This window comes from Euleptes europaea, chromosome 3, assembly GCF_029931775.1.
Source record: "Euleptes europaea isolate rEulEur1 chromosome 3, rEulEur1.hap1, whole genome shotgun sequence".
Taxonomy (NCBI): domain Eukaryota; kingdom Metazoa; phylum Chordata; class Lepidosauria; order Squamata; family Sphaerodactylidae; genus Euleptes; species Euleptes europaea.
In genome coordinates this window covers 34,321,244-34,336,271 of record NC_079314.1, presented here as the reverse complement: position 1 = coordinate 34,336,271, position 15,028 = coordinate 34,321,244, and the positions used below count along the sequence as shown (strand labels likewise).

The following is a 15,028-nucleotide window of genomic DNA, read 5'->3' as shown; positions in this document are numbered from 1 at the left end:
GAGACTGGGAAGGGCAGCCATGAAGGAGCTAGACTGTGTGGATCATGAAAAGCTATGGCTGATTTTAAAGGCAATGGGAGTACCACAGCATCTGATTGTTCCGATGCGCAATCTGTACTCTGGACAAGAGGCCACTGCTAGGACAGAATATGGTTTCCAGTTGGCAAGACAAGGATCCATTTTTATCTCCCAAATCTCTTCAATCTGTATGCAAAACATATCATATGGAAAGATGGATTAGATTTAGATGAAGGTGGAGTGAAAATTGAAGGAGGGGAGGAGCATTTACATACTGGCAGATAATATTGAAGATTTGAAACAACTACTGCTGAAAGTTAAAGAAGAAAGTGCCAAAGCCGGACTACAGCTGAACATCAAGAAGACAAAATTTATGACTACTGGAGAATTACTCAACTTTAAGGTGGACAATGAAGAAATTGAAATGGCTCTATTTTCCACTGAAAATAATCGCCATTTAAAGGGCCAGTGCACCATGGACTAGCTGGGTCACACTTCCTCTCCCTCCCTAGTCCTTCTACCTGCAGAAGGTTCCTCTGCCTGAGACCCTGAAGAGCCACTGCCAGTCTGAGTAGACAGTACTGACTTTGATGGCCCAAGGGTCTAATTCAGTATAAGGCAGCTTCATGTGTTCATGTGATGCTTGAGGTCCTTAATTCATAGGGCCGCTGTAAGTTGGAAGTGACTTGATAGCACTTAACACATGCACAGCTTTCCCAGAGCATCTGGCTAGCCAGTTTCCAACTTGATGGACCACTGGTGTGATCCAGCAGGGCTGTTCTGAAGCTCTCTGTCATTCCTTGGGAAACAATCCTGGCTCATGTTTCAGCAAGTGTTCAGAGCCCAGGAAGAAAAACCCCCCTCAGACCTGGGCACCAGTAATGACACCTGGGGAAAGCAGTTGCCTGCTTTAGTTAAGATGTTTGTGGAAGGCAGCTGCTTGTTCTGGCAAAGACGTTTGCAGCCAGCCTTGCCCAGACTCCTCACCCGCCAGCCCAAGGCACCAAGCCAAGAAAGTCTCTTGCATTGTCGACAATTTCAAAAGAATTTAATTGAGGCAGCCAGTGACCAGACAGGAACAGATACCACACTTTTTTTTACAATTCTGCTTAAAAGAATGAAATTAATTAAGGGATTTAAAAGAGGACTTTGAAAGCAACTTGTCTCTATGTGGGTGTTCAAGGGAAGCAAAAACGGAGGGAAGATGATGCATTTTGCCCAGGGATTATCCTCAGTTGCAAATTAAATTTCCTTTTTTGCCTATAAAATGGGGAGGATGAGTTTTACAGGGAGAAGACAGGTACCAGGGACCCACTTTCAAATCCTGCAAAAAGCAGTTGTGCAGGCAGCAGGAGTGGGCTTGTGCTGTGCCCCCAGGGATAGAATCATAGAGTTGGAAGGGTCCACCAGGGTCATCTAGTCCAACCCCTTGCACAATGCAGGAAATTCACAACAATGTCCCCCACACAAACACCCAGTGTCTTCCACTACATGCCCAGAAGATGGCCAAGATGCCCTCCCTCTCATGATCTGCCTAAGGTCATAGAATCAGCATTGCTGACAGATGGCCATTTAGCCTCTGCTTGAAAACCTCCAGGGAAGGGATGATGCGAGGAGAATGGGATCAAGGACAAATTAGAAGAAAGCTGCCTCAGGGCAAGAAGAGCCGAACAAAGGAGCAGAGACCGGAGGACCATGTGGCAGGGATGATGCACTGCTCTGGGGTTGGACTAGATGAGCACCAAGATCCCTTCCAGGTCTGACATTCTATGCTTGATTTTCAGCTGCATTTTTATCCCAGCCTTGTTCCCGTGGAGTTTAAGGTGGCATCCTTCACCCTCTCTCCCAGTTTATCCTGACAACCACCTCGTGTGCTCAGTGGTAGAGCATGCAGAAGGTCCCAGGTTCAATCCCCGGCATCTCCAGTTAAAGGGACAAGGCAAGTAGGTGATGTGAAAGACCCCTGCCTGAGACCCTGGAGAGCCGCTGCCGGTCTGAGTAGACAGTACTGACTTTGACTTTGATGGACTAAGAGACTGATTCAGGATAAGGCAGCTTCATGTATGTTCATGTATATGATCGATACTCACGAACTACATGGCTGAGCAGGGATTTGAACTTGGGTCTCCCCAAGCAAACCCCTCTGCACTTCTGCTGCAGTTCTGAGTGCCAGGCATTGGTGGAGAAACTGAGGGCTCTTTATAAGCTGTCTACTTGAAAGGGCTGGCACTCCCCCTAAAGTAGCAGGTACATCATTTGGGGGGTGCAGTTAGTTTTAGGTCTGCTGATACAAGCGTAGATTTCCTCTGTAATATACTGCACTTCTTACCACCTTTGGTTGGTATCCCAGATGCAGCCCTTCCTTGAAGAGCAGGGTTTGGCCCTGCTTTTTATATAGAATGTATTACATACAAAACTATAACATCAGAAAAAGAACTACTGAGCCTGAAAGTACACAAAAGTTTGAACTCCACTTTGTATGTTTTCTTTTTCTATGCATAGGGTGCCTGGCAACTGGCGGGAGGGTTGTTGGCAGGGACATGGGGCCATAACGTTGGTGCAGCACTATGGCACTTCTGGTAAAAACCTGAAAGTGACATGGGGTAGCTCTAGGAATTGGTGGTTATACTATGGTAAAACCATAGAGTTTCCAGCAATTCCTAGAGGTAGAAGAAGAGTTGGTTTTTATATGCCAACTTTCTCTACCTTTTAAGGAGAATCAAACCAGCTTACAATCGCCTTCCCTTCCTCTCCCCACAACAGACACCTTGTGAGGTAGGTGGGCTGAGGGAGTTCACAGAGAACTGTGACTAGCCCAAGGTCACCCAGCTGGCTTCATGTGGAGGAGTGGGGAATCAAACCCGGATCTCCAGATTAAAGTCCACTGCTCTTAACCACTACACCACGCTGGTTCTCATAGGTACCCTATGTCACTTCAGGAGTTTTCCTGGAAGCGACATAGCGCTGCACACAACCCATACATGAGAAAAGGTCTATTTTTCAATAAAGTGGTCTGCAAATGTACTTGTGCTTTGTTGATTTCTTTTAAAAGCAATTCTCCAAATCTTGTACAATCAATTGGAAATAGATGGAGACTCAATTTCCCCCCAACATATAATTCAAAACCCTTTCTTTTATCAGTTTGTTCAACATAATAAAGCAAAATATAATAACGGAAAGCCTGACATGTTCTGAATCATGACTACTACTTGTATGCAAAATGTCTGGATATGAAGACAGTGCCCCAAAATATGAAGCAAATTTGCCTCACCTGACATCAGTATAAATTTATAGGAAACAAATAAATAAATGCTAATCTGTGCTGAGCCACTGGGACCTTATTTTATAAACATTCTCTTTCAGTTCCACCAATATTAAGGTCTCTGGAATTGTTCCCCAAATCGAAGAATGTTCTTCCAGTAATAATTCCCTCCCCAGACCTCTTTCCCATTTCTTCATATACCCACTGTTGTAACAGAATTTATAATTTAGAGACACTCTTTTATATTCTAAAGGAAATGGGTAGTTTGAGGACTTGCTCTAAGATCACGTGACCTGAGTTCTAATACCAAGCTTAGAGAGTGCTGTACAAGATATTTTAGTTTCTCTTCCTATTTAAAGGTTATTGTTTTTAATGCCATTCCTCATCCTGGTTGTCTTGCTTGTGGACCCTGAAAAATTACACTCACCAGAGGTGGGATCCATTCCACAAGAAAGAATAAATCACTGAAATGCCACCCAGAGTCTTACATAATTGGCCATGCTACTTGTGATTTGACATGTGGCATTCATGGTTCCATTAAAATCTCCCCCTATTATTATTTCCTCCTAAGCAAATTCATCTACCTTCTTCATTAATATTCAGTAAAAATTTGCCCGGCTGTGATAAGGACCGAGAACACAAATAAGCATGAATGTTTCATTCCAGAATATTATTTTAACATGAAACGTCTGCCCTGATCATCACAAACATTATCTAATACGGCTCTTATTGTTAATGATGATAGGTTCACACATTTTCTAATCAGAAATTAGAAGCATTGTGTACTGTATATGTGTTACCTGCTTTCATTTATTCCAAGTATTTATAATCTCCTTTATTCAAATGAGTTTGAACTCATATGAAGCCATGCTAATTTCCTCTCTTTTAAGAAGCACGGCAGATTTGTACCACTTGTTGGGATAGTTCAGACCCTTAACATTCATTGCCAATACTGTCAGTCTATTTTTTATTTATTTAGAATATTTCTGTGCCACCTCTTCAGAGTCCTGCTCAAGGCAGCTTACAATTAAAAAACACATTATAAAAAAGCCATTAAAACAAACAAGCAATTAAAAAGAAGCCATTGGACATAAACTGCATAAAATCTATCCACAGAACAGTAGCAGAACAGGCTAAAATCCCTAATTAAAAGTCTGGATAAAAAGATGTATTTTGGCCCGGCATGCAAAAGAAAGTAAGGTAGATGCCAGGTGAGCCTCAAGGAGGAGAGTGTTCCAAAGGTGAGGTGCCGCCACCAAAAAGGCCTTGTCTCTAATTGCCACCCACATCACCTTTGAAAAGGGGCACAGACAGTAGGGCTTGAGAGGCAGATCTTAAATGATGGGCTGGATAGTATGGGAGGGAGACCCCAAGAACTCTTCTCCAAAAGCTATGCAAACAGGGAAAATTGACTGGGGAAAAACCCTAAGTTGCCTGACTGCTTTCTACAACTGGTATCTATGCTTCATCTCAAACTCCCACTAACTATTGTTCCTCCTCTACATTTTTATGATTATCCACTTCTTTCTGTGTATTCAATGTGAAACGAAGGACCCAACAATACAGAATATTAAAAGATCTCAACTAGAACTGGAACTGATAACAATTAGCAAGGGTCTCCAGATGTAAGTCTCTTTCAGTGCCATCCTAAATAGAGTTACACCCTCCTTCTAAGTCTGTTGAGGTAAAGGGCTTAGAAGGATATAACTCCACTTAGGATGGCACTGTTAAAATCTGAATGTCATAACCATATGTGCTCAATCACTTCCCCTTCATGTTGAATTTAAGATGATGTCTTTTGTTCTTACTGTGCGTTCCTGAGGGGGGGCGAATCCCCTTAGGAGGCGGCGTAACCTCGCCGCCAGCATAAGTGCGTCTAATCATGGGACAAGACACACGCTGGTGGTGAGGGCGGTTCTGTCGGCGCTTGAGCGCGGCAGGGCTGCGCCTCGCCCCTCCGCCGGCGCAGTCTCCCCATGGCACAGACCACGGTGGAGACTTGCGGTGGCGGCGTGGAGGGGCGTTCCCGAGGCATTCCTGGGGTGGGCTGGGGGGCCGAGCTGCCATTAGGCAGCTCCCTATGCCCTTTCGGCCCTGGCCGCCAGCATCCAGGACGGCATTGTTGCACCTGGTTTTTAGCAGGTGAAGCCTCGCTGTTTTCAATGGGGTTTTTAGCCCCAGTGAATCGTCCTGGCGGCATGCGGGAAACAAATTAGGAGGGGGCGCGGCTGCGCCTCTTCCCCGCCGTCCCTGCGTGCCAGGAGCTCAGAAATGGGCTGTGAGAGTAATAAAAGTGGCCAACACATCTTATGATTTCCCTAATATTACCTGTTATATGTCTTATACTGTTCCTATAGCATTGCTTAATTTTGTAATCCACCTTGAGTCTCAGTGAGAAAGGCAGACTATCAATAAAGTAAATAAATAAGTGGGTTCTTAGCTATGCTAGTGCCAACTCCTGGACGGTGTCTCTTCCAAAAGTTCACGCTGTTTCCAGGATCAAGATTTCCCCCCCCCCCACAATAGTTTCCCCCTGAAACCAACTAAAACTTTCCCTATAGGTATTTTCCAGAAATTTGGGGAGTTTTAAAAGTTGATTCCTTATCTCATTTTGGACTTCCTCCAATTTAGCCTGCAATTTTGCAACATCCCATCACTGGACTTTCTTCCTAAGTCATTCTCAGTTTTGTTTCAACCTCTTTCCTCTAGTTGTGAATATTTCTCCTCCAGATCTCTAACTTTGTACCTACAAGCTGGTAACCAAGCCTTCTTTTTTAGTCATGTTATTATTCAGTTTATCTTTCAATTTCTTGTCCTTTCCTTCTAATTTATTTTCCTGATGTTTCTCTCAATCCCCATTATTCTGATTAATCCTTTCTTCAGTATTCTTCAATTCATTAACTATCAAAGCTTTCAAGGACTCCATTACTGAAGAAGAGTCCCCTCTTGCCTCCTCTTCTCTTACCCCCTTAGATGTTTTCTCGGGAGCTATGAAGAAATCGATTATTTTCCTTTTGTTCTGACCAATTCTAATAAACACCTTTCTACAGAAAAATGCAGCAGCCATCAAGTTCCTGATACTCCACTTTCCTTTCATAATCTACATAATTATATCATCCTAGAAAAACAAGTAAGCTCATTTTACAACCCCCCCCCCCAAAAAAAACCTTCAATGCCTGTTACACTTTTGATCTAATATTAACATATAGCCATCCATAACTCCTTCATAGGCCTGGCAGAACATGTCAGTCTTACAGGCCTGTGGAACTGGGTAAGTATACGTAGGTGGGGTTTTTTTAGTCCATGATGCCAGGCAGATAGGGTTGCCCCCCTCCAAGGTGGTTGCTGGAGATCTCCTGCTATTACAACTGATCTCTAGCTGATATAGGGTTGCCAACCTCCAGGTTCTAGCTGGAGATCTCCTGCTATTACAACTGATCTCCAGCCAATAGAGATCACTTCACCTGGAGAAAATGGCCGCTTTGGCAATTGGGCTCTATGGCATTGAAGTCCCTCCCCTCCCCAAACCCCGTCCTCCTCAGGCTCTGCCCCAAAAACCACCCGCCAGTAGCGAAGAGGGACCTGGCGACCCTAAGCTGATAGAGATCTGTTCCCCTGGAGAAAATAGCCACGTTGGCAATTGGACTTTATGACACTGAAGTCCCTCCCTTCCCCAAACCCCGCCCTCCTCAAGCTCTGCCCCCAAAACCTCCCACCGGTGGCAAAGAGGGACCGGGCAACCCTACAGACAGATTATAGAACCAGATTCAAGCCTAGTAGCATGTTGAAGACCAACATGATTTCCAAGGTGTCAGCTTTCGAGAATCAAAGCTCCCTTCATTAGATATTGGATTTGAATCTTTCTGTTCTACAATAGACCAGCATTGCTAGCTCCTTGAAACTATCTTGTAGATTGTAAGCCATTGGGTAAATCTATGGGGGTTACCGCACTTTGTATTCCCAGCGATGTATTAAGAGTTTGAAAATGTTATAAAAAACATCGCTTTGAAAGGGTTTTTGGATACCACGGCTTATAAATGGTTGGAAAACGTCTTCACAGCTAAAGGGGCCAAACAAAGTGCCAACAGTATTTTTTATAACGTTTTCAAACTCTTAATACATCGGTGGGAATACAAGTGCTGTAACCCCCTATGTTGGCTGAGGAGTGCAGGGTATATATTTTTGGAATACATAAACAATATGCTGCAAAGCAGTGCCTTCCCAGAACGGGAGTGATATTTTGGTGTCCCTTGTGGTGTGTTAAAATGAGAGAGCTTTGTTCGAGTGGTTTGGTGAATGTACAGAAGACGGTACATTCTTAAAATTTAGTATCTTCGCTTGGTTGCTGAAAATCAATTCCCACCCCCACCCCCCACCCCCCGCACCATCTGGAATTGAAAAACGTAAGCCAGAGAGTTATTTCAGATGATAAAGAAGCACAAAGGTCTTGGGGAGGAACCTCTTACCAGCTCCTCTAAACTGTCTCATTCATTTGCTTGGGTGGCTGGGCTTGAAACACCCATTATTAAAGGACATTCCTGAGCCATGGATGCAGAGAATGGAGTTGGAGCTGCCTCCAATGCTTGTTCCATTTGATATGGTCAGTGTGTATGTTGGCAGACATTATCGGCTGGGGAAACCAAAGGGGTTGAGCAAAACACTATCTAATATAACAACAAATAAATATACTTTTATTGTATAGTGTGCACAATTGTATTTTAAAACACAGGGCCTAAAATACAGGCTTTCTAAAAAGCACAAAGAATAAATAGTTACAAATGCATACACAGTTGATGTTAATACATAAAATGAGCAAAATTTGACCAGACACGTTTCGGCCTTTTAGAGGCCTTCCTCAGTGGTCACACATACACAATTTCACAATACATATCCTGACATATGCACAAACATTGTTCAAGAGAAGAAAAAAACAAAAGCCTTTTATTCTGGGTGGCTTTGTGTAAAATGTAGTTAGTCCACGTGACTTATAACATGGCTTTCAGCTCACACCTTGTATATGATGCCCAGCATATCAGGATGTGTATTACATCAAGAGCCAGTATGGTGTAGTGGTTAAGAGCAGTGGTTTGGAGCGGTGGACTCTGATCTGGAGAACTAGGTTTGATTTCCCACTCCTACGCATGAGCAGCGAAGGCTAATCTGATGAACTGGATTTGTTTCCCCACTCCTACACACAAAGCCAGCTGGGTGACCTTGGGCTAGTCACACTCTCTCAGCCCCACCTACCTCACAGGGTCTGTTGTGGGGAGGGGAAGTGAAGGCGATTGTAAGCTGGTCTGAGTCTCCCTTAAGTGGCAGAGAAAGTCGGCATATAAAAACCAACTCTTCTTCTTCATTAACTAACGTGGACATTAGGTTGAGTTTCTTCTCACCCCTTTTTCTTTAGTTGTTAGACGTTCTTGGCTTTTATTTGTATACTAGGAGGGTATTGGTTGGGTCATGTGCTCCACACAAACCAGACAAAAAGACAAAAACCCTTGAAGCTCAGGAGAATTAGTAGACGTATGCCTGTTTTCATTTTGTTTCTTTGCGTTTTCATTTTTAAAAATATTTGTCTTTGTTTTTTGTCTGTTTTAGCTGGAAGCACATTTCCAACTATGATTTTTTTTCCTGTTGTCCATCAAACTGGGAAATGTGTGGGATTACACTCCTTGCACAAGGAAGTATGGCTCCTAATGCCATATTTTGCCCTGACCTGGATGGTCCAGGCTAGCCCAGTCTTGTCAGATCTCAGGAGCTAAGCTAGGTCAGGCAGTGGCAAACCGCTTCTTCTTGTCTCTCGCCTCAAAAACCCTACAGCAGTGCCATTAATTGGCTGTGCCTTGACAACACTTTCCACCATGCCATCTTTCGGGGGGGGGGGGAAAGAGTTTTTAACTTCCCTGCGGAGTTAGCAGAGGCAGCCATTTGGCATTCCCAGAAGGCAAGCAGAGATGCTCAGCAGGCGGAGGGGAGTGTTTGACCAAAAACAAGCAGGGCGTGTGACATAACAGGTGCAGAAGAGTACATTCTTTAAAGCCTCAAAATGTAAAGGGCTGTAGTGCTCTGCCTATGTGTCTCTGGATAGCCCCTGCTTTGCTGTCAGCATGCTCAGCTGGCTTTGAGAAAACAGATCAAGGGCACTGAGAACTTTGATGCAAATGCAGTTGCCAACTGAGAAGACCCTGATCAAACTCCTCACTTACATGTGAGTTGAGCTCCCTTGAGAATCTCCAGGATGTCAGTGTTTAATGTCTGGCTCTAATGCTGTGCTGAGCAGCTCAGCGGCTGGATAGGAGTCTTCTTGTGCGACAGTCATGGCTCTGCTGCAGCTTGCTAGAGACGTTCCATGACTTCTGCATACAGCTTGCGGCCTCTTTTGCAGCTGCACAAAGACTGCTCAGCCTTCTTAGTCCTCAGAGAAGATGGTGCATACCCCCAGCGTAGGGTTGCCAACCTCCAGGTACTAACTCGAGATCTCCTGCTACTATAACTGGCCTCCAGCTAATAGAGATCACCTGGAGAAAATTGACACTTTGGCAACTGGACTCTATGGCATTGAAGTCCCTCCCGTCCCCAAACCCCACCCTCCTTGGGCCCCGCCCCCAAAATATCCAGGTATTTCCCAGCCCGGAACTGGCAACCCTACCCCAGCATCGTGACTGGTCATGAACATGATCTGCTTTTCAAGCACAGCCCGCTACTTGCCCCTCCCCCTTTACATCAAATTTCCCCAATCAGGACAGTTTGACTGCCTTTCCTATCAGTTAGAGTGGTTCCTCAGTGGAACAGGCTTCCTTGGGAGGTGGTAAGCTCTCCTTCCCTGGAGGTTTTTAAGCAGAGGCTAGATGGACATCTATCAGCAATGCTGAGTCTATGACCTTAAGCAGATGGTGAGAGGGAGGGCATCTTGGTCATCTTCTGGGCATGAAGTAGGGGTCACTGGGGGTGTGGGGGGGGAGGTAGTTTGGAATTTCCTGCATTGTGCAGGGGTTGGACTAGATGACCCTGGTGGTCCCTTCCAACTCTTTGATTCTATTCCTTTTCTCTGTCCGTGAGGCTAGGAACACTGTGTTGCAACTAACCCCAAGGTGCATTCCTTTTCGCAAGTAAATTTTTTAAACCCAGTTTTCTGTGGACGAGGGAGGAGGGACAAAACTACAGCTCCCATGAGGCCATGCAATAATGAACATGGGTGAATTGATCTGGAAAGTTGGGCATCCATTAACAGGGATTGAATTACGTTGTCATAATACACCTCACTTTGGGCAAAAATGTGTGGTCGCTTTAGCCTCCTTTATTCCGTTTCAGCCAGGATTCAGCCAGGATCGAACGCATGCGTTTTGCCGAACGTGTGTTTGATCCTGGCTGAATCCTGGCTGAAACGTAATAAAGGTGGCTAAAGCGACTGTGCATTTTCGCCCATAGTCTCTTGCCTGGAAAACCCCACGGGATCACCATAAGTGGGCTGTTACTTGACAGCACTTTCCACCCACCATCAACTTAATTTTTGGCATCCCCCTCTGACTGGCAGGACCATCTACTCCGCAGACGCCAGTACCAATGCTTGCTAAGTAACTCGTTCGGACAAGGGCTTGTGATTTCTGGTGGGTCTTTCCCACCTTAGGCAACCCTGCTGGGGAGCTTGGCCTTATGGTTCTCCCTCCCAGGGTGGAGCGTGCTAAGTCTGCTGGCCTCCTCAGTGTGCTGATGGTCCTTGGAGGATGGGGTGGAGTTTCCTGGCAGCCTAGACAGAGAGTACCTGCCGCCAAAGGACAATGCATGCCAAGATCAGCAGATGGACTGCCCATCAAATGCCTGCTATTGCAAGACGTTCTATTAATTTGAACAAAACAAGCCATTTAAAGAGCGATTCGCTCGCTAGCAACCAGGGTTTGCTTATAACATCCGCTCGTCACATAACAAAAGGTGCCGTCTCAATATATCTTCAGTTTTGTTTTGTTTTTAAATCACTGCTTAGCACCTCAATCGATAGGTGACAGATACCTGATTCACTTCAAAAGCCGGTGCCGTTAATTGGCTGCGGTATTGACTGTTTGCTTTTAATGGCGAGCAATTACGGTGGACATTGGACGACTAATATGGTTATTAAAAAAGAATAAGACCCTCTTGGAGGTGATGTGGCGATAGAAAGCGGGAGCTAATTTGCATGTAATCAAAGCCTAAGTTCTAATTGGAGATGCTTACCCATGAAGCGTGACTGACTTTTATGGCAGCGTGAAGGCAACTGGCGACAATATTGTGTGTATGTGCATGCACACACATATGCCTTCAACAGCTAGCCCTTGAAACCTGGGGCACCCATTGTGCTTTAGATTTTGCAGTGTGTGCTCAGCAGAAGGCAATCAGTCTAGAGCACTGGTTCCCAACCAGGGGTCCGCGAGAACTAAATTAAGGTCCGCGAAACAAAGTTATAAACCCATAATAAATTAATATTTTCAATTAAAAGTTCTCTATTATAATATATATATATATTCAAATATAATTCTAAGTTTAATGTTTAACTAATAGTTATGATTAAAGATTATTTTCAAATTCCCTGAATTTTTATTTTGAACCTTGGGGTCCCTGCACCGAACAAAAAAGTCCTAGTGGTCCCTGGTCAAAAAAAGGTTGGGAACCACTGGTCTAGAGGGTGTAGGTTGGAGACAGACAAGAGTTTTTCAAAGAGCTGCTGGTGTCATTGTTTCCTAAAGGGGTAGACCAGGGGTGGGGAACCTTTTTTCTGCTAAGGGCCATTTGGATTTTTATAAAATCATTCACGGGCCATACAAAATTATCGACTTAAAAATTAGCCTGCTATATTTGGTCAAACATTTAGCCAAGAGGCATGACCAGAGACAGTTCCGAGTGTCTGCCACATAGAGTGACTCGCTTTTGAGCTCTGCTGTCCCCAGCTGGGCCCAAGAGATTCAGGCAGGGCAGCAAACACAAGACGGAGTGAGTGACAAGCCGCTTGGGGCTTGTAGGCAAAGGAGCCCGGTCCAGTAACGTTTCGATCCGACACTTTCCGGCTCTACGCGTCTTTTGCAGGACTTAGAGGGGAAAGAATCAGAAGGGAGAGGGGATATCGACCAAGCCCCAAACAGGCAGCTGCGCAGATGACCCCCCCCCCACGCGGACAAGCAGGCAGGCATCCAACTGATGGTGCACTCGCCCACCTGGTGGCACAGGATGGTCTGTTGCACCACCCAGGCGTAGACGTCCAGCTGCATGCCAGAGTTGCTCCTGCTCCACATGGTCGGGGCCGGATTCTACAGCCGGCTCCTGCTGCCTCCACCTGCAGGGATGAAATGAACACACACTGGCTAAAAACTTGCCTCCGGCATTCTGGCCTTGCCCCTTTTAACCCCTCCATTGTCGTCACTTCCACCCCCAGCCCTCTTGTAGTACAGAGGGAATACGTTTCTCCACAGCCTGGGTGGGAAAGGGTTAACACAGCAGTTCCATAGCTAATGACTCTTCTGCAAGGGGGAAAGATGGTTCCTTTTCTTGGCAAAACAAAGTCACATCCGCCTTGAATAGAGGCTATTCCTGTCTGCAGGAGGGGGCGGATCGCCAGTCTTAGATCCTTCTGAGCTAGAGATCTGCTAGAGATGAAGGGCCAGACCAAATTATTTCGGGGGCCTTATACGGCCCCCGGGCCTGACATTCCCCACCCCTGGGGGAGACCCTCATCATTTCTCCTGCTGTTTGCTCTGGCCAAACAAGCTTTGTGGGTTATTCAGGCATGGGTGGGTGGGGGGGAATCTGCCCAATCTGCCAGAGCCAGGTAGAATGAGTGTCCCCATTCTGGGCAATCAGCTTCATAAGGACATAAGAAGAGCCCTGCTGGATTAGAGCAGTGGTCCTTCCAGTCACATGAACATATGAAGCTGCCTTATACTGAATCAGACCCTTGGTCCATCAAAGTCAGTATTATCTACTCAGACCAGCAGCCTTTGGTCTGAGACTCTCCAAGGTCTCAGGCAGGGGGTCTTTCACATCACCTACTTGTCTGCTCCCTTTAACTGGAGATGCCAGGGATTGAACCTGGGACCTTCTGCATGCCAAGCAGATGCTCTACCACTGAGCCACAGCCCCTCACCTCCAGCATCCTGTCCCACACAGTGGCCAACCAGTTACTCTGGAGGGCCAACACCAAGGCATAGAGGCTGAGGCCTTCTCCTAATGTTACCTCCTGGCACTGGTATTATTAGGTTTGCTGCCTCTGAATATGGAGGTTCTGTTTAGTCACCGTGGCTAGTCGCCATTGGTAGACCTGTCCTCCATGAATCTGTCTAATCCCCCTTTAAAGCTATCTATGCCTGTGGTCATGACAGTAATGCTAGTAAAAGTTGAGGGCAGCAGGAAAAGAGGAAGACCCAACAAGAGATGCATTGACTCAATAAAGGAAGCCACAGCCCTCAATTTGCAAGATCTGAACAAGGCTGTCAAAGATAGGACATTTGGGAGGACTTTGATTCATAGGGTGGCCATGAGTCGGAAGCGACTTGACAGCACTTAACACACACACATGCCTGTGGTCATCATTACATCCTCTGGCAGTGAATTCCACATTGTAGTCCTACAATTTCATCCTACCATTTTCAACTGTGTCCTTAGCCTCCTTTTAAGGGTTTGCAGCCTGGGTCTTTGGAAGGGGCTGCTTTGCAGCTAATGTCCATCTACACTTGTGGGTTCTCCATGTGTCCCTTTGGAAGACTGGAGTGATAGAGGACCCTCAGGAGCTACATAGCTGGTTCTACTACCGCAAGGTAGGGATGTGCTGGTGGATAAGTGTCTTTACCAGGGACATGGTCCCATCACATCTCCAGGCCAGCAGCTGGAAGTGGTGTGACCATTGGATGTAGCCACTATAAGGATGGACAATATGGCACAAAACATTTGGTGAGGGAACTAAATATGGGGGGAAGGGAAACACCTTTTAAGATAGTCCACCTTCCAAAGCAGCCATTTTCTCCAAAGGAACTGATCTCTATTGTCTGGAAATCAGTTGTAATTCTGTGAAATCTCCAGGCCTCACCTGGAGGCTGGCAACCCTAAAATCCTGGGTGTGCCACAATCGAGAAGCACATTATTCCAAGAAGATCAAGTTCCCCAGGACCTTTGGCAGCACTTACAGATGCCAGGAAGGCCGGCTCTTTGAGGCTTTCTGGGGTGGTAGAAGTACAGAAACAGAACACGAAACTCTGCCTCCTCATTGGGTTAAACGGCTTTTGTCATTTTTGTTTTCCAGAAATCCAGGATCTCTACTTTTGAAAAGATGTGGGCCTTCATGAGCAGCAAGCCTTCGGTTCTTGTTAAAAACAATGAGGAAGGGATCCAGCGCACCCTCACCTCCGACTACGCTCTGCTGATGGAATCCACCACCATTGAATACATCACGCGCCGAAACTGCAACCTGACGCAGATCGGGGGACTGATTGACAGCAAAGGCTATGGCATTGGCACGCCCATGGGTGAGGGAAAGCGGAGCCTGGGGTGGGGCGGGGACAGAAGAGAGAGATCATTATAGCAGGAACCGGGCTACCTAAAACCTGCTGCACATGCTGGCTGGAGTCATTTCCTAGCAGTACACTTCTATGTTTGGGGGCAGGATGGGGACTCCCTTGTTTAAAGAGTACCTTATTTCCTGCGTCTGAAGAGTTAGTGCAGGAATGCTGTGCTGGCCAGGAAGAGCTCATGGCTAAGCCGACCTCTCTGATAGGGTGATTTCAAGATGCA

General features: G+C 45.9%; 1 protein-coding gene across 3 annotated transcripts in view; it reads left to right on the top strand.

The window, feature by feature from the left end:
- The window catches only part of GRIK3 (glutamate ionotropic receptor kainate type subunit 3), a 235,871-nt gene that overhangs the window by 217,271 nt on the left and 3,572 nt on the right, over positions 1-15,028 (top strand). For 2 of the 3 annotated variants that reach the window (XM_056845961.1, XM_056845960.1), the window contains one exon: positions 14,541-14,763. The exons of the other annotated variant lie outside the window; for it this stretch is intronic. In XM_056845961.1, coding sequence (XP_056701939.1) covers positions 14,541-14,763 — 223 coding nt within the window. The remainder of the gene's footprint in view (positions 1-14,540; positions 14,764-15,028) is intronic. 3 annotated transcript variants of the gene reach the window in all.